Consider the following 27,170-nt stretch of genomic DNA (forward strand, 5'->3'; position numbering starts at 1 on the left):
TGGGATTGAGAATTGACTCTTAATTTTAAGAGCATGGTGGTCATCTGTGACCTTGATAAACAGATTCAGTAGAGTGATAGGATTATACACTTGACTGGAATGAATCCAAGAGAGAATAGGGGAAAAGAATTTTGAGGCAGCATAGAAAACTTTTAACGGATGCTGATTTAAAAGGACAGAGAAATGAGACATAAGAGAGAGGATGTAGCCAAGAGAAGAGAGGTTTTGAAGGTGGGAGCAATGTTTCCATATTGATAATGACTCAGTGGATGGGAATTGGGCATGTAGAAGAGGAAATCTGTATAGCATTTTGCTCAAGTAGTAAACAGAGTTGAGGTTGTGCATAAGTGGCCTTAGAAAGATGTATGTACAGATTAAGTGGGACGCGAGCAGAGTGATAGACGTAAGTGGAAAGGAGCCTATAAAAACTATCTTGGTCATTCACTTTTTTTTTTTAATAGAGACAGCAAGGTCACCGATTGTGAATGTGGAATATGAGGAGATAGTAGAAAAATCTCTGATGATATTAAATAGCTGTCCCACTAAAATTTTGCTTTCTCCTCTGTTCATGTAACCAGGACCTCAGTGCTTTATGCATATGTTAACTGTAAGAGTTGAAAATGAGCAGACTACATTCTAGTGTCATTATCATCACATTAACAATATCAAGACAGGGAAGAATTAGAAAATAATTTTTCTTTGTATGTGTTTATCCTTGAATGTGTAGGGGCCAGGTTAATGTCAGGAGGATGTCTTCCTCAGTTGCTTTTCTGTTTTTTCAACTAGACTGCATGTTGAGCTTCCAGAATTCACTTTTCTCTGCCTCCCAGTGCTTGGTTTCAAATGTGTGCTATGGTCCTGGGCATCTGGGTTTGTTCTCATGCTTGTTGTACAAACACTTTACCCACCAAGTTATTTCCCCAGCCCCTTCATTTTATTGAAATTAATTTTTAAAAAAATATTTATGTATATTAGTGTTTTGCCTGTGAGTTTGTCTTTGTACTACATGCATGCCTGGTACCTGTAGAGGTCAGAAGAGGGTGTTAGATCCTCTGGATGTAAGCCACTATGTGGGTGCAGAGAATTTAATTTAGGTCTTCTGGAAGAGCAACCAGAGTCTTTACCAGCTTTTTCTCCAACCTCTTTTTAAAAGATTTGTTGACAGGAAGTTTCTGTCCCACCTGGTCCTGCAGTCATTCAGTCCCAAAGAAATACACACAGAGGTCTACGCATTAATTACAGATTGATTAGCCTAGTAGCTCAGGCTTCTTATTAACTCTTATAACTTCCATTGGCCCTTAATTCTTGTCTGTGTTAGCCATGTGGGTTGGTACCTTTTTCGGTGAGGTAGTCACATCTTGCTTGCTCTGTGTCTGGCTTCCTCTCTGTCTGGGTCACAACTGCAGACTGACTATTTCCTCTCCCAGAATTCTCCTGTTCTCATTGCCCCACCTCTACTTCCTCCTTGGTTGCCCCGCCTCTACTTCCTGCCTGGCTACTGGCCAATCAACATTTTATTAAAATACAATTGACAGGATACATACCATTGTCCCACAGCAAAGATTTGTTAATTTTATGTGTGAGTGCTTGCATGTGTGTTTGTGCACCATGTGTGCCTGGTACCTGTGAGACCAGAAGAGGGTACCTGATCCCTGTTACTGCGGTTATAGTGGTTGTAAGATGCCTGATGTAGGTGCTGGGAGTTAAATGATGGAAGCCCACAATGATATATTTTTTATTGATTATGGACATATTTCTAGGTTGAAATTACATTCTAGGCATGAAAGTATTGGCCTTTTATCTATTTTCTTTTGCTATTGTAACAAGTTATCAAAAGTATGGCAACTTAACAGAACAGACTTCTTGTCTTACTGCTCTGGAGGTCAATAAAGGTGTTGGCACAGTGATGTTTGAGCTTTCATTGGCTGCCTCTGTGCATGGGGTCACATTTTTCTTTTGTTATCAGAACTATCAGGTCCATACCTCCAACTTCTTTTTTGACTTACATAGTCCAATTATATTATTGTCTCCATTCCTCCCTCTTATAAGGACTACTTGTCACCTTAGGATCTCAGGTTAATCTAAGATCAATTTTTCATCTCACGTCTTTCACATATCTGCAGAGTCCTTCTCACCATGTAAGATAGTAATATTTGGAGATTCTGACAAGCTTAGGAATGGTTAGTCAGCCAACTTTAGTATTCCAAGTATACCCTACTATCTTCTCCCACCCACAGGTTTTCAATAAGAAGGTGGTTGCTGCTTTATCTCATTGCCCTGAGATAGTCTTGGTGTTCTGTGTGAACAGCAGTGTTGAGCCTTACTGAGTCCTTTCACTATGAAGATCAGAGTCCAGTTTAGGAAAATCATTTAGTGTGTCTTTGCTACCTTAGTATAAGTCTGTTTCATCTATTACACAGGGTAGTTAGAGGACTTTATGTCTAGAAACTCAGTTTTTAATTCTAGAAAATCATCTTGAAATTATTTCATTTTCTTTATCCCTTCTGTTTTCTGCTCCTTCTGGGAGAGTTTTTATTTGGCTTTAGACTGCTCTATAGTTTTTTTCTTTCATCTCATCTTTTTTTTTTTACCCTCTCTCATTTTCTAAGACATTTCCTGAATTTTCATACCCTTTTTTTAAAATTTTTTAATGACTTTGGTTGTATTTTTGTCTTATTTCTTGGAAGATGTGCATGGTTCATGTTTCCTGAAGTGCATTCCTACTCTTCTTGAAGTTATTTCCTTTTGCTTTAACTCCACTACAACGTGTTAGTATCGTTTTTTTCAGTGACCCTTTTCACTTAAGTTTTAAGAGTAAGATACCAAAAAAACTGATTAAAAGCCTTGCATTTTGAATGCAACTTTGGTTTGTGGTTTTTATTGTTTTGTTGTGTTTGTTTTTTGTTGTTTGTGGTGGTGTTTATGTGTATGTGTGATTTTTTTTTTTTTTGAGGCAGGGTTTCTTTGTGTAGCCCTGGCTGTTCTTGAACTTGTTCTGTAGACTAGGCTTGCTTTGAACTTGAGATCCACTTCTGTTTCCCAAGTGCTAATTAAGCAGTCTTTTGGACTACATCCTAGCCTGGAAGTTTATATTCTTTTGTCATGTTTTCATTCCACATAATTCTTTTGAGCTTGATGCATACTTTTCTTTTAAAATATTTATTCATTCATGTGTATATATGTACATGATATATGTATAGGGGTGCAGTGGGGCTCCATGTGCCACAGAGCACCTATAGGGATCAACACTAGGAAGTCAGTTCACTCCTTCCTTTCTGTGTGACATTGAACTCAGGTTACCAGCCTTGTGTAGCAAGCTCCCACTAATCTGTCTGCACCATCACAACCCTTATTTTTCACCAGATATGTGTTCATTGCCCCTTAATATTAAACACCATTCACTTGAATGCTCATGCCAAAATTTGTTTCTAATTTGGGATTGTTACAGATCTGCGACAAACATATATGTATAATTGTATAGTCTCAGATTTTCATTTCTCTGGGTAATTGAAAATAGAATGGCTAGATCCCATGTTAAATGTGTTTTTAAACAACCCAGCTGTTTACCAAAGTGGTCACAGCCTTTTGAACCCAGAAGTGGGTCTATCTTCCAGAAACACTTGATTTGGCCACTGTATAAAATTTTAGACATTCTAATAATTATGTATTTCATTGTCTTTTTACGTTGTAGAATTGAATTGCTATATATATTCTGTCTTTGTCCTTCCTTTGTGAGTTACTTTAAAAAATTAATAGTTCAGAAGTGACTTTTTTACAAAGATGGAAGTTTTTACAGTGGCAAAAGAGTAGTCTTCGGGGGCTGGGGAGATGGGTAAGTGGTTAAAAGCATTAGTTACTCTTCCAGAAGACCCAGGTTTGAATCCCAGCACCGACATGGTGGCTCACCATCATCTGTAACTACAGTTCAGGGGACCCAATGCCCTCTTCTGGTCTTTGAGGGTACCAGTTACTCACATTATCTACCTGTAAGCAAAACACTAATACACATAAAATAAAAATAAATAAATCAAAAAAAAAACCCAAGAGAATAGTATTAAACAACAGATGAACCTCAACCAATGCTTTATATTAAAATCAATCCAAACTAGTTTATAACAACTTACAGTAAAACATAAAACTAATGTGTTTTCTAGACCACAGGGGAGTACAGTCTTTATGATCTTGGGTTAGGTAGAGATTTCTTGGACACCGTATCCATGGGACTAGAGAGAGGGCTCAGTTGTTAAGAGCACTGAATGCTCTTCCAGAAGACTTAGGTTCAAGTCCCACTATCCGCACATAGGCATACCCCTTTGTAACCAGTCCCAGGAGATCTGGTGCCCCTTTCTGGCCTTTGTTGGCATTTGCATTCATGTGGTGCACAGACACATGCAGTCCATAAAAGAAGAAATTAATAATTGTGCTGTCTGAATTAGAACCTTTTGTTCAGTGTTAACAGAATGAAAAGACAAGCTATAAGAAGAAACACTTGCAAGTCATATTCCAGACCCAAAAAAGAAAAGAAAAAGTACATCTAGAATATGTAAAGATTCTCAAAATGCAACAGAAAAATTACTTATTTAAAAACATGGACAAGGGCCAGTAATATGGCTCAGCTGGTAGATGCTTGTCACTAATGCTGAAGACAGGTTCAGTTCCCTGGTACCCAATGGTGGAAAGAGATGACCCAATCCTGAAAGTTGTCCTATAACCTTTACACATGCATCATGCTGTGTGCATGCTTACATGCGCATGCATACACAAAGAAATAAATGTAAAATAAATAAAAATAAACATAAAGATTGGACAGAACTCTTACCAAAGAAATGTGTGATGGCATATAAGTAGATGGAAAGACATCTCACCCAATCATATTCATGCAGTCATTACTGGAGATTCCTCTGTATTCTCATTAGAGTATGAAAGACTGACACCAACTTGGGGTTTTCCTAGGTTTCTGGTAGGAATGCAGAACAGTACAGCCATTTTGTAAAAACAGCTTAGAAAAAAGTTTTGTTTCTAAAAATAAACATAAGCATGTATTTACCACATGATCAAGATGCAGTGATCCCACTGTTAGATCTCACTAGAAAAATGAAAACATGTTCACACAAAGACTGGCACATAGACGTTTACAACAGCATTATTCATAATCAGCAATCCTGGAAACAGCCCAAATGTCTTTCAAACAAATTGAACAAATGCATAAACAAATTGTGGTATATTACTCAGCAATAAAAAGGAATCAGTCTCAGTGGTGTTATGCTAACTGAAAACCTCAAAAGGTTATTCACTTTAAAACTCCATTTATGTGATTTTCTGGGGGAGTGTTGGAACTATGGGGAAGAGAACAACTCAGTGGCAGCCAGTGGGCTAAGGGTGAGGGAAGGGTTTGACTACAAAGAGGCAGCCCAGCTTTTTTCTTTGTCTTGTATGAGTTTTCATTTTCCTCTCCAGTAGCCTCGTTTTCTTGGAGTGTTTCCCACCTGTTTTCCACTCTCTTACTGGTGAACCCTTCAGTTTGCCTTGATTGTGAGCGTTTTGCTTGTATTGAAGGAGGGGGGAGTGTAAATAGTTGTGAGCTTATTCCCAGATATCTCAGGAATATTTCTTATGGTAATGGATACATGATACAGTGCTTCTAGGGATAGAGGGATGATCTACATCAACCTATAGTGTCACTTTTGCTTGAAATATATATTTTTGGCACTAAAACCGTACCCAGAAGAGAATAATAGATTATATAAAGCTTCTGGATTTTGATGTGGGTTAGAACTGAAAAATGAGATGTCTTTAAACTATTTTTCCTTCTATCTTTGATAAGTGATATAATGTGGTTTGGACACTCAGAGATTCCTGAGATTCCAGGTTCTGGTTGATGATTTACTGCAAAATTGCTTATAAATTGAAGTAGAAAATGTTTTGCAGACCTGGCAGCTTTCTGGCTTCACACCCATTTGTCACCCAGCATTTCCCTTTGTATATAGAACAAGAATTAATTAGGCTGCACTGCAGGAAAAGTTTATGGCTATAATTTATATAGAATGAATTTCTTTTTAAAGAGACAGCATTGTTTTGTTATACATATATATATATAACTTGCAGTTTATATATGTATATAAATGTATATATATAATGTTTTGGTGGTGACGTGTTTTATTTTTGTTTTTCCTTAAAATTGTCTATGTAAGATTCAGGAGCAGATGCTCACTTTTCTGTCTAATGTGTTATGGTAGTGGAATAGAGGCTTTTTATAGTGATTGCTTTCTGATTGAGCTTGGTTTTTAATTTGGTGTGTTCTGGAGAGCACTCAGGTGCAGGTTTGCACTTCAGACGGCAGTCAGACTTGTCTGGTTTCCAGAGCTCCATATTCTTTTGGTCTCTTGGAAGACTTGGGATTCTGTCTTTCATAGATCTTGCTCATTCAATTAATGTTTTCATAATCAATGCAAGTCAGAACTTGCAATTTGTTCCTGATTTGTACATTAAAGAGCTCCATTAATTAAGAATCCTGGTGTTTGGCATGTTCCCGCAGGATCTGTGCATTATTTACATGGTGAAAATGTGAGAAGCGAGCTCCTTAGCTGTTCTGCAGTTGCAGTTAGTCTTGCCTTCTTGCTCTCTTCTTTCTTTTCTTTTTGCTTGTGAATAACAGTTGTTTCACAACTCATTGAAACCCCTTAGGGATACATTGTACCAAAATAGGAACAAATGATTCAAATGAGAGGTCTGTGGAAGAAGAGTAAAAAGGAAATCTTTTATTTAAAGGGAAACACAAACCCTGAAAAAGTATGTAGAATTTATGTGTTTGGTTTTGTGGTTCTCTCTCTTGGCATAAATGTAGGAAATGTACTAGAGTTGAGTGGTAATTCTGTTTCCTCTCAGATTGCTCCTCCCCTATAGTTATAACTCTACTTACAAATGAAGTACTTTTTTTGTTGTTTTTCAAGACAGGGTTTCTCTTTGTAGTCTTGGCTGTCCTGGAACTCATTCTGTAGACCAGACTGGTCTCAAACTTACAGAGATCCACCTGCTTCTGTCTCCGGACTGCTATGCTAGTATTAATGGCGTGCATCACCGCCGCCCAACTACAAATGATGAAGTTACTTTTTATAATTCAAGTAATCTTAAAAATGTAGGCAAACACAGAAATACGCTATGTGAAGAGGGCTTTTTCATCACTTTGAGCCTGATACTGATGACACATAACTTTAATTCCAGCAGTTGGGATGGGAGGTAGAGGCAGTTTGATCTCTGTGAGTTCAAGGATAGCCTGGTCTACAGAGTGAGTTCCTGGATAGCCAGGGCTACACAGAGAAACTTTATCTTATAAAACAAAACAAAACAAAACAATGGGTTTTCTTGTGGTTTCTCTGGAATTCTTGTTCTAAGCCAGTGGTTGTTTCCATCTTGATGTGTGAGAGGTATATTGATGGGAAGCATGAAATAAGACCACCATCTCAGCCACTTCTTCCTGTTTGACATAGCTCATATTTACCGACTCACACCATAGTTTCCTGATACTAGCTGCCCCATTTTTCTCAATACCATAGGAAACTACCACACATTTCCCAAAAGAATGCAGGTATTTATTTGAGATGGGCTTGCTATGTAGCCTAGACTAGCCTTGAATGCACGATCCTCCTGCTTTGGCCTCCCAAATGTTGGAATGTGCCACCATGCCTGAAATCCCTTGCCCCCCCCCCCCGGTTTTTTAATGGGGCTTAATTCTTAGTTCAATTTGTACTTATGTTCTTTCTCCCTGCCTTTCTTGAGGCAGGTATCTCAGTCACACCTGGAATTCATTATTTAGCTCAGACTGGCTTTACATCTGTGGTAATCCTCGTCTCAGCCCCTTGAGTGCTACTTTATAGGTCAGAGCACCCATCCTGGCTGTTCTTCCCTTATGTTAAAAATATATATAACACTATAATTTATCTTAAAAATGTAAATAGAGCCAGAGGTGGTTGCACATGCCTATGATCCCAAGACTTGGGAGGTGGAGGTATAAGAATGAAGAGTTATGGTCATTCTCTCGGATATAGCCAGTTCAAGGCCAATCAGGGGCCTAGAGAGATGGTTTAGCAGTTAAGAGCAGTGGCTTAAATTCAATTCATAGCACCCAATAGCTGCCTATAATTATAATTCTAGGGGGTCTAATACTCTCTTCTGGTCTCCATGGATACTAGCCATGCACAAGGTATGTAGATAGACATACAAGGAAGACATCCATGCACATAAAATATTTTTATCTCTCTATTTAAAAAATAGAAATTCAAGGTCAGTCAAAGCTTCTTGGTACCAAGTCTCAAAAGCTTTTAAGAAGGGTCAGGGGAGATGACTTGTGGGTAAGAACACTTGCTGAATAAGCATGAGAACCTGAGTTGGGATTCTCAGCAGACCATAAAACATAGGACTTAGCTGCTTGTGCCTATAACCTTAGTGCTAGTAGCAGTCAGAGACAAGAAGATCTCTGGGGCTTGCTAGCCACCAGCCTAGCTGAAAAACTATCAAACTCCAGGTTCAGAGGTACCCTGCGTCAAAGGAATAATGTGATGCAGGATAGATGAGGACATCCAGCAATCTCCTCTAGCCTCTACAGGCATGTGTGCCTCCACATATATGACACACACATGAGAAAGACAAATGAAATATTATAGATGTATATACGAAATAGTACAGGAGAGCATAAAAGAGAAAAACAAAATTTAGCGAACAACTTTTGGATTCAGCTCTTAAGATCCAGGCACTTTACATGGGTAACTGAGTTGCAAACAAGCACTCCTCAGCTATCTCACCAGCCCTCCTCACTTTAAAATTTGTCATTAAGTAATTTCTTTGTTTTGCTATTTCTTTTGTTTTGTTTTTAGTGCTAGGGATAGAGCCCAGTGCTTTCTACACACTGTATATATGTTTGCTATCCTTGAGCCAACCACACTTACCTTTATATTATGTGTATGTGTTTTTGTCTGCATGTATGTCTTTTTATTATTATTTTATTTGTATGAGTGTTTTGCCTGCCTGCATGTATGTATGCTATGTGTGGGTACCCATGGAGGCCAGAGGAGAGAGTTGAATCCTCTTGACCTGGAGGATGGTTGTGAGAGGTCCTCTGCAAGAGCAACAAATCCTCTAAACTGCTGAGGCATCTCTCCAGCCCCATCTTTTCTTTTAAATACAGTATATATCCATTATATGAAATTTGGAAAAAGCTAAGCAAAATTAGGCAATGGTCTCCTGATTCTAGCAATTAAGAGCCATGTGCTTTAAAGCTAGTCTTGGTATCTCAGACATGTAATTCTAGCCCTCGAAAGTTAAAGGCAGGAGTGTGTGTGTGTGTGTGTGTGTGTGTGTGTGTGTGAGCGCGCGCGCACGTGCGTGTGTGCATGCAGTTAAGTGTTTTCAATATTTTGGTATGTGGTTTTATTTCTTCTAGATGTTAATAGTGATATTTTATTTATGTTTTAATAAATAAAGCTTGGATGAAGACCAGAAGGTAAAGCTAAGCCACTAGAGGCCAGGCAATAGTGTCACACACCTTTAATTCCAGGATTTGGGAGACAGGCAGATGGATCTCTGTAAGTTTAAGGCCACCCTAGGCTACACAAGATCAATGCAGAAACACATCTAGGCGGTGGTGGCTCGCGCCTTTAATCGCAGCACTAGAGAGGAGTATAAACCAGGATGAGAGAGGATCTTGTTCTTTCAGTCTGAGGATTTCTTAGAGGCAAGAGCTCTCTAGTGGCTTGGCTGCTTGGGTTTTTTTTTTTTTTTTTTTTTTTTCTGATCTTCAGGTTGAACCTCAATATTTGTCTCTGGGGTTTTTTTTATTATTATTTGTGCTACAAGATGTTTCTTTTTTGTGTATATAGTTAGAAAATAGGACCTATTCAAAATTGTTCTGTATTCTGACTTTTTCTGTGTAACAGAGATCATGACTGTTTTTCCATGTCATTAAAGGTTCTACAGCATTATTTCTAATGATAACATAGAATTTCATCATATGGGTAGTTTAACCAATTCTTTATTGTTGGATATTGGATTGTTTCAAGGTCTTCATTTTTCTAAATGATAAACAATTACATCTTTGTTACTGAATCTTATATCCAGGGTTACCTGGTTACAGAAAATGTGTCTAGATGTGGAATCTGTGCATTTCCCAGAATAGTTGAAACTTGAAGGCTTTTGATCCCTATCACCAAACTGCCCTCCAGAAAAGTTTTGTCAGCTTACATTCTTGCCTTGTTTATATGAATGTCAGTTTCTTATCCTTGTCAATCCTGGGTATTGTAATTTTGTTTCATCTTTGCTGCTTTGATAGGTGGGAAATGATGTGCTTATTCTAATTTACATTTCTTTTAATTTATGTTTCACAGTATTTAATGAGGGCAAGTATTTTCTACATTACAATTATTGACCCTTGTTATTTCTTTTGTGAATCAAATAGGAAGAAATTTAAACTGGTTCTAGGAATGGATGCTCTCCTTGTTAGTCAAGGAGAAAACTACCTCGTATTCCTCCTAGTTATTCTTTTCTTCCCTCTCCTCTCCTCCCTTCTTCTCCTCTCTCCTCCCTTCCAGAGATAGCCCCTTACTCTAAGGCCCAGGTTGACTTTGAACTCAGGATCCTCCCACATTAGCCCATAGTAAAACTAATCTGTATACTATCACACAATTTCCTAGTTTGGCATTTGATTTTAACCTGTTTCTTCTTTTTGCTAGATTTTTTTTTTTATTGATACGGAGAAGTAAATTTACCTTAGAAGAAGACTCCCTCCTAGATAGATAGATAGATAGATAGATGAAAGACACAGAGAGAGAGACTTACAGACAGACAGACTTTTTTTGAGACAGGGTTTCTCTTTGTTGTTCTGGCTGTGAACTTACTATGTAGACCAGGCTAGCCTCGAATTTATAGCGCTCCACCTACCCCTGTTTCCCAAGTGCTGGGATTAAAGGTTGTACTACCACATCTGGCCTATTTTCTATTTTATTTTAATTTAAATTTTATTTATTTATTATGTATACAACATTCTGCCTCGATGTATGCCCGCACGCCAGAGGTGGGCGCCAGATCTCAGTACAGATGGTTGTGAGCCACCATGTGGTTGGTGGGAATTGAACTCAGGACCTCTGGAAGAGCAGCCAGTGCTCTTAACCTCTGAGCCATCTCTCCAGCCCCCTATTTTCTATTTTAATTTAATCTTATTTTATGTGTTTGAGTGTTTTGCCTCCATGTATATCTGTGCATCACATGTGTGCCTGGTGCCCACAGAGGCCAGAAGAGAGTGTCAGATCCCCTAGAACTGAAGTCACAGACTATGTGGGTGTTGGGAATTGTTAGATCTTCTGGAAGAACAGCTAGTGCTCTTGATCATTGAGTACTACCAACCCTATCTCTTCATATTCTTAGAGATATTTGTTTGTTTTGAGTTTTACTAACTTGGTACATATTATACGGCTCATGTTAGCCTCAAATTTGTGACTGCCTTAGCTTCTTGAGTTCTTGGATTACAGGCATGCCCTACCTGCCAAATTTTTCTTCATTTGATCTTAATTGCCCTTTTAAAAAGTCAGAGGCAACTGGGCGGTGGTGGTGCATGCCTTTAATCCCAGCACTCTGGAGTCAGAGCAGGCAGAACTCAGAACTCTTGAGTTTAAGGCCAGCCTGGTCTACAGGGTGAGTTCCAGGACAGCTAGGGCTCTTTTTGAAATAGTTTGTTAATAACAGTCATGTTGCCTGTAAATATTTAAATACATGACTAAAAATGAGGGCGCTTCTTATGCAATCATCATCTCTCTTAAGCAAGTAATAGTTTCAGTAATTTTGTAACATGCCTATTCCATATTTGGATTGCTTCATTTTTTTTAATGGTTTGGTTTATTTATGCCAAGCTCCATTTGTATATACCTTTTTAAAGAGTTGCCCAAGAACTTTTCTGATTAAAATAAAATAAACAGTTTCTTACAAATGAACAACAAAGATATTTGTAGTGTTTTTACAAAACCTGTTATAAACAATGCTAAAAATACTTTTTTTTTTGCCTATCTCTTTACTTTGAAATCTGTTTTTTTATGATTAATTTCTAGCTGTGGAAGGAAACATGCATGTGTATAATGCTGATACATTTTTGCCTGACTGCTTTCTGGATGTGTAGAGCTAATTAAACTCTTTCTTATTTGTTATGAATGGAATCTTTTCCTTAAATTCTTGACACCATCAAGAATTATCAAAAAATATTGTATTTTATTAATATATGTGTATTTTTTCAGTATTGGGGATTTAACCCAGGGTCTTGCACATTCTAGGGAGATACTATACCTCTGAGCTTCATTCCCAGGCCAAGAAATTGGTTAAAGAAAATATGATGTTAGATATCATTTATCACATAGCTTTAAATTTTTTATGTCTTGTAATTATTTGTTGTTGTTTTTAGAGTAAATTTAAGCATCTGTGTTTGGTCATTTGAATTTCTGAGACTCATTAATCCATTACTTAACACTGTCTTTTAGAATACATGTGTTTATCTCCTCCTAGTGGGACCTGATTTTTATTAACATTTGGGCTTCCTTTAATTTTCCCACATTGTTTTTTCAATTGTGGGAACCAAATTTGTATGTAATTTTTTTATTGAGTAGTAGTATTGTAAAGGGAGATTATTACCATTTTTTTAGTAATTGAAGAAAGGTTTTGGGAGTTGGGAAGGTGACTCAGTGTTTAAGAATGCTGTTTTTCCAGAGGACCCAAGTTGGGTCACAGCTCCAGTGCTGGCTTACAGTTGCCTGTAACTCTAGCTCAGGGGTCTCTGATGCCCTTTTTGGCCCCAGAGGGTACCCACACTCATGTGCATTTCCCCCACATACACATATTTAAATCAATCTTAAAGTATTTTGAAATTATTATTTTAAAATTTATTATAAAATTGTTGCCGAAAAGAAATCACACACTGAAATTAATCAGACCAAAGACTTTACAATTCAGTGAACTTCTTTGTAGTTTCGGTGACTTTTCAGAATGGAAGCTGTGGAGCTTCACGTTGGATTTTATATTTTTATATAGAATAAAATACTACTCAAGCCGGGCAGTGGTGGCGCACGCCTTTAATCCCAGCACTTGGGAGGCAGAGCCAAGCGGATCTCTGAGTTCGAGGCCATCCTGGTCTACAAGAGCTAGTTCCAGGACAGGCTCCAAAGCTACGGAGAAACCCTGTCTCAAAAAAACAAAACAAAACAAAAAAAACTTTTTGGGCTGGAGAGATGGCTCAGTGGTTAAGAGCATTGCCTGCTCTTCCAAAGGTCCTGAGTTCAATTCCCGGCAACCACATGGTGGCTCACAACCATCTGTAATGAGGTCTGGTGCCCTCTCTGGCCTGCAGGCATACACACAGACAGAATATTGTATGCATAATAAATAAATAAATATAAAAAAAAAAAAAAAAAAAAAAATACTACTCAGCTTTAAAGAAGAATTTGCAGGAAAATGGATGGACTTAGAATGTATAATATTAAGTGAAGTCACACAACCTCAGAAAATAATTAAGATAATTATGTATTTATTTGTTTAATCTGTTCTAGAGATTAAACTTGGGGCCTTGTGCATACTAGGCAAGTGCTGTACAGCGGAGCCATGCCCTCAGCAATATTAGTAACTGAAAATTTGATTGCACTTGGTTCCCCATGTAGTTTTGCTACGTAATCCACAAAGATGCATTAATGCAGAAAACGAAAACTTCAGGTTTTTTTTTAAAAAAAGCTTATAATAATGTTTTCTTCTTTTACAAAATGGAAATAACAACAGCACTTACTCTAAAGGATTGCTGGAAAGATTTAAATGAGTTAGTGGAATATTTTCTTAGGGTATATAGGCCTCTGGCCACGGTATTTGTTTCTTCTTGAAAAGACTATGTGAATAAATATTAGACTATATGTAAAGGTGTTTGAAGTTCTTGAAATTAACATAGAGATTATGTGTCAAGAAGATTAGGAAGCTGGGCCTTGTGGTGCCTCTCCAAGATCCCAGCACTAGTTAGAAGGATCTGGAGTTTAAGATCATCCTGGCTACTTCCTGAATTTGAGGCCAGCCGGGGCTACATGAAACCCTATGCCTGAAAATAAAAAACAAAATAAAGTACACATAAAACAAAAATAGATTAGAATGTCACTTAAATATATCTCTATCTATATATTCAACAATATAGAATAGATTCACCTCTATTTGAATGTATTCAACAACACAGACTCCACCATTTACCCATCCTAAGCATAGCGAAGGAGTACAGCCCTTGATTTCGAAGTACTCATAGGAAAAAGTGGGTTTTAGTAAACTGCTTTGAATGCAGGAAACAGTATTTATATAGTTTTATATGAATACAGCCTCTCAAAGTGATTCATTGGAGTTGGTGAATAAACAACCCTTGGTCTTACTAGTAGTAAAAATTGAGACATTCTTTGCATTTTTAAGGCTCAGTTTAGTAAGCACTAACAATGACTAAGTCTTCATGAGAATGTGCTTATTGTACGATTTTTAAATTCCTAAGCCTGGAGCTGGGATTGGCTCAGTTGGTACAGTGTTTGCCTAACATGCCAAAAGCCCTAGGCCAGTCCCCAACACAACTTAGGTATGCTACTGCAGACCTGTAATTGCAGTACTCTGGAGGTTGAAGCATGAGGATTAGAAGTTCATGGTCATCCTCGGGAATTCATCCTGTGTTTGCATTTAGAATTAGACATAATAGTGTGGTCAGATATTTTGCCATTGACTTTCCAAAATGAAAACATTCATAGGAATTCATTCTGGTCAATATATTAGGTGCTGGAGTGACAGGCTGAGTTATGTCTCTGACCTGAAGCAGCTTGAACGTATTGAAATCAGATTTATAAGCCTGTTGTGTTGGTGCACATCTTTTATTTCAGCCCTAGGGAGGCAGAGGCAGGCAGATCTCTTAGTTCAAGAACAGCCTGACCTACAGAGTGAGTTCCTAGGATAGCCAAGGCTACACAGAAAAACCATGTCTTGAAAAACTGGAGCAGTGAGGGAAAAGAAAAAGTAATTTCCCAAAAAGGAAAATTCATTTCTCTCTCTTTACATACAAAGTATATTCAGAATCCAGGATACTTAAAATCCAAGTTTTAGTGCAATGTGATTTTATCAATGATAGAAATGACCCTGAGAGAAGAGTAATTAATTCTATATGAAATCTTGATATTTCAAAGGGGTACTTACCAAGTCCCCCTTTTCATTGGATTTATTGTATATCCATAGGATTTTGAAAAGTTAATCAGGGGCCTGGAGAGAGGGCTCAGCAGTTAAGAGAAGTTAGACTCAGCTTTACAGTAGGGAAGAACCATCCCTTTTTTAGTAGAAGCCCCAGTGTCATTGAGGCTGGTGGACTCCTCACTGTCTTACACGAACTGAGAGAGGCTGGCTTCTAATTTTATTTTTAATAACTTTCCTTACTTCACAGTTTACTTTAAATTTTAATAAAATTTTAAATTATGAAAGTAATATATACTTATAAAATATTCAAGCAGTTCAAAAGTATATGCAGTACAAATGATAGTATCCCCACTCTTCCTGGATAACTGCTGCTAGGCAGTTTAAATACACTTGTAAATAAACTCGGATTTTAAGTACCTTGTATTCTGAACATTTATTTCTTTTTGTTTAAAGGGGGCAGAAATGAAATTTTCTTTTTGGGAAAGTACTCAAGAGCAGTGTAGGTTGTCCAGGATCTGTGCAGGAAGGTAACTGTTGCAGATTTCTGGAAGTACATTGATCAGTTAGATTGCTGTGTCCTATAGGGCTTTTTAAGGATTTATTGACACTTCATCAAGGTATTTGAGAGAGTATTCAGGGAAACCTAAGAAATTCTACTGTTCCCTTCTCTTCCTTATAAATTCATGCCTGGTCAGAAATTACAGCTTGAGTGGGATGTCCCTCCACACAACTCAAATGCACTCTATTTATCATGTTATTTAGTGTGGCAGTAATGTAAAATGTTGAGGATTTTTTTCTTTTTGTTTCTTTCTGCACAGGCAGCCCACCCAGCATATATTTCACCATATGTCTCTTCATCTCTCCCTCATTCCAACTTCTACTCACTTCCCCAATTCCCTACATCATTCTCTTAAACAGAAAAAAAAAATAAGTTTTGTCCACTGAGTCCTCTTTCTTATTTTATTTAATATATCTTGAGTTGAATGTTTCTCACAAAAACACTTTGCATTTTGAATTAGTCCATCAAGCTGTTTTCTCCATAGACTGCATTGTACAGCCATGCCCTCTGAGATGTGAAAACCCAAGTCTGCTTATGGCTTAGCCGTCATGATTTTAGAATATAAGTCCCTGTACTCTGCTTGGAAAAGTTATTCTTGTTGTTATTTTTATACCATTAAGAAAATTGTTCTTTTGATCCACAGAAATACTAGCACAGAAGTACCCTTCTCCCCATACTGTCCAGCCCCTGCCCTAGCAAGCAGTCTGTCTAAATCTGTGCATATACGAACGCACACACCTGAATATCTGCATCCTTACATGGAAATATACAAATCCTAGTTGGACATACACTGGAGATGATAGCCATTCATCCAAATGGTGCTTGTTGAGGAATTGTAACCTGCCGTCCTCTTTCTTACTAGTAATGCCATTCTGCTTGGGGAATATAGAACAAGCCCAAACAGTAATACTGACAGAATTCAGAATTATGATACAGTGGAGCCTTCACGTAATTCTTTGTTGAAGAAGTTAGGGCCTAAATGTTAAGGCTTATTGTTATTCTGAGTTGATAATCTCTGCCTTGCTTTAATAATTTTTCCTCATGCCTGGGTAGCCTGCGAGTTGCACAATAATCACTCACACAGCTTTGTAATCAATGCCCAAAGTAATAGGATTCCTCTGGCCACCGGCAATTAATAAATTTGTGTCTTTTTTAAAACACTAGCAAGTCGGGCCTGAAATACGACTGACTGGCTCTCCTCATTTGCATATTTATTGCAGTGGAAAAATTCTTACCAGATGATTGATGCTGAGCCTGCCTCTTGAATTCCAAGCAGCACATTATTATGAAATGAAAAATGCTGGCCATACAGTTGATTAAAGTTGAAGACAGTGGAATCGGTGTTTTTTAAGATTGTGGGAGAATTAAAGGCATATTTTAATAGATGTTGACAAGAAGTGAACTAACAAAAGCAAAGCAAAGGATTTGCTTGAAAAGATTTAATCAAACGTCTTTCTTGGGGGATTAATTGCTGGGGATGACTAGTGCAAGTGGCAGGCTTGTGTGGATTTGAATGAAAAGTATTGTTCTCGGCCAGTCTTTCCTGTGTCATTTTTGACCTGTACTTTAGCTCTAGTTCTGGAGTTACTTTTTATGGGGTGGGGCGGGGGAAGAGGAAAGACACTCTTATAATCTGCAAATTCTAGTCCAGTGCATCTGTCTGGAGTGATGAGGGAGAGCTTTTGTGTATTTGGGTGTAAATAATTGTTTGTTTGCATATTTATTTACAATAACTGTATAGACATCTAAAAAGTGGCAAAGCAAGCTTTATTTTACTTTATACATTCATACTCTTCTCATTTCCCCTCCTTCCACTGCCAAAAAAATGCATTTACTAGTTTATAATCTAATTAATACACATCCGAACTGATTCTACGTCTACAGTTGTGTTAGTGTTGGGCAATCTAGATGAATTGGGAAAAGTAAGCTTGTTGGGTGAAGAGGGTATTAGACTGATGACATTTTACATTTAGAAATGCTTGCAAATGAGTAGCATATAAATGAATGTTGGGATCCGTGAATACCAGTCCAGTCCAGTCCAACCTTAGTGCTGTAGCTCAACACATGCAACTCTGTAAATGAAAAGATTTTGAGCATGTGGGAGATGATGGTTTCATAGTAGCAGACCTTTTTGTTTCTAAAGCTTTTAGAGAAATATCTAAAATATGCCAGACAATAATACAGCTTTTGTTTTTACCTCATTTTTAAAAATAAGATCAACAAAGAAAGAATTGCCTACATTTTATAAGTAAGAAAATTGATGCTCAAAGAGATTAAATTGGTCCACTCAGCAGAGCATGATTAATTAGTAACAGAATTTAGGCTCTGAACTCTCAGTAAAGTGCTCTTTCCCTTGTTCTCTACTCAGAATTATTCCTACCCAGCGCTGGTAGTCACATGCTTATATTGAGTTTTGCTGGTGTTGGGAAGCAGTGTCTTTCTTAATCTCCTCTTAAAGGAAAAGCTTTTGGAAATGGACCATGTGGGGCAAACTAAACACAAATATCCATGACAGTCTCCATTTGTTTTGTGGCCTTATGCCAAGAGGATTTGAGTATTGAGTCTTCACTGCTTCTCTTAACTTTTTAACTCTGTAATCATTGGCAGAAAAATCAGAGATGAATTAGAAACTGTTGATTTCAGTCTATCTATTATTCATAGTTTTGGACAAATAGAATTCAGTCCTATATGAATAATAAAGAGGGTATTTATTTGCTTTGCTGGGGAAGAATTTAAAGAATTCACTGTTGGATTTGAGTTTCCAGATTCTTTACTCTTGTCATCTGTGGCTTTGAGGAAGCCTCTCACCTTCAGTAGAGGATTGCTCCACTATGTCTATACATTTTACACACCATCTCTTTATTTATGTCATGTGTTTGGAGGTCAGAGGACGTCTTATGGGAGTCAGTTCTCTCCTTCAACCATGTGGATCCCAGGGATCAAAATTTAGGTCATTAGGCTTAGTAGTAAGCACTTTACTGGATGAGCCGTCTTACAAACCCAGCTTTTGCATGCCAGACAGAAGTGTGGCCTTCATATTGGTAAAGAAGTGAAAACTGAGTTCTGTCTTCTAAATCTGTTTATGGGAAGTTATCTGTGTAGTGGCCACTGTGATAATTGCTTTGATTAACTGTGTGTGAGGGCAGTAGGGGGTGCTTAAAAACGTAATTATAGAGTTCATTTCTGGCCAGTCTCTTGACACTTTGAATGAAGCTTATACTTAAGAGCTACTTTCTGAGTGGGTGCAAGAAACGAGAACATGCGAGAGTATTATCAGAAGGCACTTGGATTTACTGAATGCCAGCTCTCTGTTGTCTTGTTAGATTGATAAAGCTGTTGAATGGATCTACAGTAGATTAAAAAAAATACCAACTGGAATAAAATAAAAAGTGCTTGAGGGCTGGAGAGATGGCTCAGAGGTTAAGAGCACTGACTGCTCTTCCGGAGGTCCTGAGTTCAATTCCCAGCAACCACATGGTGGCTCACAACCATCTGTACTGAGATCTGGCGCCCTCCTCTGGCGTGCGGGCATACATCGAGGCAGAATGTTGTATACATAATAAATAAAAAAATCTTAAAAAAAAAAAAAGTGCTTGAGAGGGCTGGAGAGATGGCTCAGCGGTTAAGAGCACTGACTGCTCTTCCTGAAGACCTAGGTTCAATTCCAAGCACCCACATGGCAACTCACAGCTGTCTGTAACTCTAGGATCCAATACCCTCACACAGACATACATGCAGGCAAGACACTGATGCATATAAAAATAAATAATTAAAAAAAGAATGCTTGGGAGTAGCCATTAAAAGTTACCAACTTAACCCAGGCGGTTGTGGTGCATGCCTTTAATCCCAGCATAGGCAGGTGGATCTTGGTGAGTTCAAGGCCAGCCTAGTCTACAGAGTAAGTTACAGGTTCCAGAGTTACAGAGAAAAGCCAAAAAAAAAAAAAAAAAGAAAGGTTGTAGTCTTTCAGTGGGCAGTAGCAGTGCACCCCTTTAATCCCAGTATTTCGGAGGCAAAAGGAGGTGGCTCTGAGTTTGAGGCCAGCCTTGTTCTACAGACAGTTCTAGGACAGCCAGGGCTAAGCAGAGAAACTCTGTCTCGAAAAACCATAAAAAGAAAAGAAAAAAGTTGTCTTTCATTAGATCCCTTCATGGTTCTCTTGGTTATGCCACATTTTGGAGTTGAACTGTTACTTGCCAATTGGCAAGCAGCTATGGCACACACTGTTTTGTAGCTTCTTTCTTTTAAAAGCACTTTTATATTAACTAATTTTTTTAAAATATGTGTATGAGTGTTTTGCCTGCATGCATGCATGTGCACCACTTATGTGCCTGGTATCTCTTGAGATCAGAAAAAGGCATTGGATCTCCTGGAACTGGAATTACTGATTGTTGTGAGCCATCATGTGTGTGTGTTGGGAACTGAACTCCACTTAGGTTACAAGTGCTCTTAACTGGTGGGCCGTCTCTCCAGCCCCCGTAGTTTCTTCTATCACTGGTGTTTTAGTGGAAAAGAGGTGCTTCTTTCTTCTTTTTCACCTTCCATTATGTTAAAGAACATGCAGCATAGCAGCAAGTTTACCATTCTCCCCTAGAGACAAGGTTTCTATCCCTGGCTGGCCTTAAATCCCTTATATATCTGAGAATGGCCTTGACCTTCTGATCCTCCTGCTGCTACCTCCTAAGTGTGGGACTGCAGGCGTGTCCATGCCCAGTCTATGTGGTTACTGGTTATCAAACATGGGGCCTCATGTATGGTAGGCAAGCATGCTATCAACAGAGCTACATTACACACACACACTCTTTTAAAAAAAAAATTTTAATGTATCGTTTACTAGCGTTTGATATCGTTCACTAGAATTGTGATTGTGGTGGCCCATGCTAATAATCCTAGCATTTGGGAGGCAGATGTGGGAGGATCACAAGTTTGGGGCCAGTCTGGGTTACATAGTAATATACTGTCTTAATGCAAAACTGTGAATAAATAAACCATGCCTTTGTGCAACCAGTATCTAGAACTTTTTCATCTGTGCCCACTAAATAAGTCTTCATTTCTTTCTTCTCCTGAAACTCCTGCAATAGCCATTCTCTTCTCCATCACTGATTTTATTTGGGGAAGGAGTGAGACAGGATTTTTCTGCATAGCACTGGATACCTTGGATCTTACCTTGTAGACCAGACTGACCTCAAGCTCACAGAGATCCACCTTTCTCTGCCTCTAAATTGCTAGGTCTTTTTTTTTTTTCCTTTTCTTTTTTCTTTTGTTTTTGGTTTTTGAGACTGGGTATCTCTGTGTACCCCTGACTGTCCTGGAACTCAATCTGTAGTTCAGGCTGACCTCAAACACAGAGATCCACCTGCCTCTGCCTCCCAAGTGCTGGAATTAAAGGTATGCACCACACTGCCTGGTTTATCCCTGATTTTAATTTAAGTGGATCATACTTTTTGTTTATTTCTGATTGGCTGATTTACTTAGGGATCATCAAAAGTCATGTGTGTTAAAACACCTGCCATACTTCTCTTCCTTTTAAAGTCCATAATACTGTGATCTTCGGCTTTAAATTATTGGGTTTTTTTTTTTCAGTTTTTGTTTTGTTCGTTGGTTGGTTGTTTCAGATAGTAGTGCTGGTTTGAACCAAAGACCTTTTTTATGCTAGGTAACTGCTCTCATACTGAATTATATCCGTGTTTTTATTGATGTTTTTATTGTGGTGAACTATTTTTGACATAAATCTACCTTTATTGAACCATTTTAAGTGTACAATTCAGTGTCATTAGGTACATTTGCATCGTTGTACAAACCATTACCTACCACTGTCTCCAGAACATGTTCTTACCCCAAATTGTTCTATTAAGCATTAATTCTCCATTTCCTCTCTTCTCTATGAATTGTAGTCTTTTAGTTACCTCATGTTAGTAGAGTTATGTTTCTTTTATACATTTAGCGAATTCTATCTAACCTAATATTTTCAAAATTTAGTGTAGTGATCTGTCCATCTGTCTTCATGAGACCGGGTTTTGCTGTGTAGCCCAGTCTGTTCTTAAACTGTGATCCTCCTGCTTCAGCCTCAGAAATACTGCGATTACAGGCAGGCACTACCAACCTGGCTTGTTTCTTTATTTTTATTTTCTCAGTGCTGAGTTGGCCCAAGAATTTTTTTTTTCTTTAAGAACCTACAACTACCAGCTTACATTATAATTACATTGTTTCTCCATTCCTTTTTTTTCCTTACAAATCTTCTCATATACCTACCTCTCCTTGCTCGCCTTTTTTTGTTTGTTTGGGGTTTTTTTTGTTTTGTTTTGTTTTTTGTTTTTTGATTTTTTTTTTTTTTTTTGAGACAGGTTTCTCTGTAGCTTTGGAGCCTGTCCTGGAACTAGCTCTTGTAGACCAGGTTTCTTGCTCACTTTCAAATCCATGCCCTCTTTTTTCTTTAATTGTTGTTACATGTGTATGTGTGTGTTTGTATATAATTAAATATTAGTTTCTCAGTCCGTATAGTGTTACTTGTATGTATATATGTATGCGTGTGTATGTATGTTTTCAGAGTTGATCATTTGATAATGAATAACCAGTTGGTATACTGTTCCCTGGAGAAGACTTTCTTCTGCTCTCAGCATTCCTTATTTGCCTGTAGTTTTTTGTGTAGGAATGAGGCCTCATAGGCTTACCTTGGCCCTCTTTGACATGTCTATCATTGAACTTGTTTATCTCATGTTCAGGCAGTCATGTTGGTGAGACTTTATGGGTATAGTTTCTGACATTACTAGGCGACATAATCTCACAGCAAACTCTGTTAGTCTGGCTCTTATAATCTTTCTGCTCTCTCTTCCATGTTTGTTCCCTAAGCCTTAGATTTAGGAATTGTTTTGTAAATGCATCCTTTGGGATTGGGCTCCACAGCTCTGCGTTTTGATTGATTGTGATTTTCTGTCTGTTGTAAAGAGAAATTTTCTTGATGAAGGGCGAGGACTAGAGATAAATATTTAAAGTGTAGTTAGGGATTAAGTTGGTTTGTAAATTGGTAGTTGTAGGTTCTCCAAGATTCATGACTTCAATGGTCATGGGTAGTTTGGTAGGTTTCCAGTGCCAGGCATGTTTTCCTTCTTGTTAAATGGGTCTTAAGTCTGCTTAGAGAACTGTTGGTTACTGCTGAGCTATGCATGCTACTACTGTACCCTATGGTTATTGAACCATGCTGGTTGTTGTTGCAGTTCCTAGGTATAGCTGGGTGGTTGCTTTCCTTCTCTGGAAGCTTGTGTAGCACCTATTGGTACCATGAAAGCTAGTCCCCAGGAAGCAGGCATTCAGGTCAGTTCCATCTCTGGGGCCTCTGGATCCTAGGTCTGAAGTACATGTGATGTCTTCAGCAACAGGTAATCTTCCACCTCGGCAGGCAACCAAGGGCAGTAGCAATAGCCTGTGTGCTTTGTGTTTTGATGTCTCTTGGACAATCCTGAGCAACAACTCAAAGGAAGGCTTTTCATTATGGTTTTTGTTAGGTGTTCTTTGGTTCTTGGAGGGGCAATTATGAGCCGACATGAGAAAACTGAATTCAAACTGCATATGCATATTTATATTTGGACTTACAGGTATTAAATTTTTTTTTAGATAGATAGTAAATAGTATGATTTCTTATGACTTTATCAGGCATCCTTACTATGATTTTGCCCTCCTTCTTCCTTCCTTCCTTCTGTATTTATCTCCTCCCTTCTTTCACTTGAGCCCCACTTTGTTCCCATTCCTCTGATTTGTACCCTGGCACTTTCCTTTCTATCACCCCCCCCCCAATCCTGGCAATGTTCCCTTTTTACTTTCTTGATCTTTTGCAGTTATTCCAGGATGTATACTCACATCTAAAGATTTGGAGCTAAGAGCCCCTGATGAGTGAGAACATGCAACAATTCTCTTCTGGGTGTGGGGTACCTCAATCAATATGATCTTTTCTAGTTCTACCCATTTACCTGCAAAATTAATGATTTCAACTGAATCAGTTTTTCAGAAACAATGGATTTGTAGTTTCACTTTAGAAAATAGGATTTCTCTTTTACAAATTAACTGAGTTAAGGATGCAGCTCACTTGCCTAGCAGCATGTGAAGCCCTAGACAGAGGAAAAGTCAAACTAACACACTTCCATGATTGCATGAGCATTCACACATGTGCATTATCCTAGAAAAACAATAAAACCAAACCTATACTTGTTTCTAGGAAATAGGGTAAAACAGTGACAAAATGGGATATATTTTCCCTACCCCTCTGTGTTTTCATGGGCTCCTTTTTGAGTGTTTTCCTAGTAAAGTATTTTTGCCTTTAAAATTATTATATCTTTATCCTTCTTTATTCCACTATTCATTTGTAGTAGAATTTGCTTTATTTTATTCATTTTGTCTCTTCCCATTTCCCAAAAGCTGACTTACAGAAAAATGGCTTTGTACAAGAGTCCATCTGCTTCTTTTTATGAACTAGCTTGCTATGCTTGCAGGTCAGTCTTGACTTGTGATCCTCCTGCCTCATCCTCCTGGGTGGTCTGAGTTTATGAGCTACCATTTCTGGCTCTGTTTTATTTTTTGTTCTTCATCTTTATGGTGGAAAACTTTTGTTTTATTTTGTTTCTAGAGATAGAACATAAACAGTTGATAATCTTGTTCTAGGACACAGGCATTTGGGTTGTTTTTTGTTTTTTGTTTTTTTAGGAAGTACGTAATAATCTGTAAGTCCTTTCAAGTGGCATGGACATACGCTGATTATGAATGTGTTAAGTGTTACAGAATTCATGAGATATGATCAGGAATATCATTTAAATAAGGAAATTGTATTTATATAGTTTTATATGCAGATACTTTAAAGACATGTAAAGTTGTTTTGGGTCATGGAGTTCCTTCTGGCTAGTCTGGGAAGGCTTTTTCAGGTTACTTAGCCTTTTAGCCTTATGCTAAAATAGAATGACATCATGGATGGAACTATTGTTTAACATGTGTTGGTGGTACCCCATTGATGAATTGGCTAGCATAGAAAATTTAAAGAGGCTGCCCATGCTGGGTGGGGAGAGGGAGACCAGAAAGAATCATAGAATAAGACTTTTTTTTTTTTTAAATCACTTAGTAAAAGTTTGTGTATGTTGAAGTTAGTGTGGAGTAAATGCAGAGGTTGTTGAATGAAAATAGAGATGCTTGTGCAATTATAGCTTGGAAAAGAGAAAAGAAGTGATTGAACTATGGCCAAAGATGAGCAATTATCAGTGATAATATGAATGGGAAGTTGGGGAATTCATAGCCAATTACGTGTATTGAGTTACAGGCATCCAAATGTCAGTGGTCTGTGGAAACAGTGCAGAAAAAAATACAGTGAAGGGGAAAATATTAGGTGGAAGAAAATTCTATTTCTGAGATGGCAGGTTTGAATTGTGGTAGGGTATTAAGGCAGAGATTGCCTGGCAGTTACTGAAGATGTGGGGAATTTGATTATCAGAGATAAATCTGGGTGCTCTCAACAAATAAACATTGATTATCAATACTTGGCGAACTCTTTAGTAGGGTTATTCTAATACAGAAGGCAGGATTTCAGGGGTCTAGGGTTGTAGCCCTGACTATCCTGGGATTCACTGTGTAGATCATGTTGGCCTCACATTCACAGAGACTCACCTACCTCTGCCTCCCTAATACTGAGAATAAAGGTATCTGAAACCATGAAACTAGAGATCGAGTTTTTAATGTTTTTGGTTTGTTTGAGAAAAGGTTTTTAGCCCAGGCTCACTTCCCTTTGTAGTACAGAGAATGACTTAGATCTCCTGATCCAAGTTGCTCCACCTCCTGAGTACTGAGATTATAGATGGACCCCCATGCCTAGTTTATGATGGTACTTAATATCAAACTCAGGGCATTTATGAATGCTAGGCAGTCAGTCTGCCAACTGAGTCACAGTCCCCAATTATTTTTTGAGTTCTTAATTATAAATTGTATGCCTAATCCTGACTAACTGTACTATTACAGATGCATTCTGATGGATGTAAGAGCCAAGTGAGAATATTGTCTCTATGAGTAAACCCATTACTCCTGCACAATCTTTCCTGGGTAACCCCAAATGGTCTGGTGCCTGAGTCTCCCAAATTCTGTCCATGTATAAATTAATATACATTTCAGTACTGAAAGTTGGAAATTATTAATTTGGGTTTTTTTTTTGGTTGACTTTGCTTTGTTTTTTGTTTTTGTATGGTATGCATTCATATGTGTATACATGTCTCATGTATGGGTACATTTAGTTGTTCTCCACATTATTCACTAGAGTCACAGACTCTCCTTTAAGACTTGAGCTTGCTCTTTTGACTAATCTAGTTAGCCAGCTTGTTCTGGGGTTGCCATCTCAGCTTTTCAAGAGCTAGGATTCCTAGTGGGCCACCATGCTTGCCTGGCTGGCATTTACCTAAGTTTGAAAATCTGAACCCTGGTCCTCATACTTACACAGCAAATGCTTTACCCACTGAGCCATGTCTCTAGCCCCCTAACTTGGGTTTTGCATATGAACACTTTCTGTAAGATATGTTTGGAGATTGAGAGACGGATTTGTAGCTCAGATCAGAGGCAGATGAGATCTGGTCAGGGAGAGAGAGAATTGAATTGTATTCTTCAGACAATGACTTTTTGAAGGAATTGCTGACAAAGGCATCACCCAAAGAGATCTGTGGGTAGCCTGTAGGATATACCCAAGGAACTTAGTATTAAGGGGAAATTGTATTAGTTATGATAACAGGCAAGGAATTTATGAAACTTAATGACTTTAAGAACTGACCACTGGGCTGGAGAAATGGCTCAGTTGTTAAGAGGATTTGTGTTCAATTTCCAGCATCCACATGGTAGCTCACAACTGTCTGTAACTCCAGTCCAGGAAATCTGACACCTTCACACCAGTGCACATAAAATAAATTTAAAATAAATAAATTTTAAAAAAGACCTGGCCACTGAAATCTTTCTATCTGCAGAAGCACCCCCACATGCTATCTTGCTTGTTCCTTACTACCATGTGAGACAGGCACTGTGATGATTTCCATGGAGAGTACTGACTGTCTCCTGCCTCTGTCTCTGCATTCTTCCCAGCCAGAACTACTAAGGAGACAGTGAATGACAGTCATCTGCCATTGTAGAGAGTTGTAAATGACTAATTATCCCCTCTCTGTGCTTTATTTCTATCCCAGGTCACAAAGCACTTAAAGCATTGTTAAGGTCATTGGTGGATCTTCAGGAAGAGTTGCTTTTCCAGTACCCAGACACTAGATATCTAGTAAATGGGATGAAACCCCAGACGGAGAGGTAAGGAGGAAGCAGAACCATAGGTTTACTTATTTGTATTTTTGTTTGGACAGATTCCTATCCTCTATGAAAAACAAAGTCGTGTCCTTCC

General features: G+C 38.1%; 1 protein-coding gene across 1 annotated transcript in view; it reads left to right on the plus strand.

Moving 5' to 3' along the window:
• Aatf (apoptosis antagonizing transcription factor) overlaps positions 1 to 27,170 on the plus strand; it is a 105,582-nt gene that overhangs the window by 19,226 nt on the left and 59,186 nt on the right. The window contains exon 5 of the mRNA XM_041664873.1: positions 26,965 to 27,079. Within this exon, the coding sequence (XP_041520807.1) occupies positions 26,965 to 27,079 (115 nt within the window). The remainder of the gene's footprint in view (positions 1 to 26,964; positions 27,080 to 27,170) is intronic.

The sequence above is a fragment of the Microtus oregoni genome, unplaced genomic scaffold (genome assembly GCF_018167655.1).
Source record: "Microtus oregoni isolate MIOR12 unplaced genomic scaffold, Mior012 000015F_ref0000493, whole genome shotgun sequence".
Lineage (NCBI taxonomy): Eukaryota > Metazoa > Chordata > Mammalia > Rodentia > Cricetidae > Microtus > Microtus oregoni.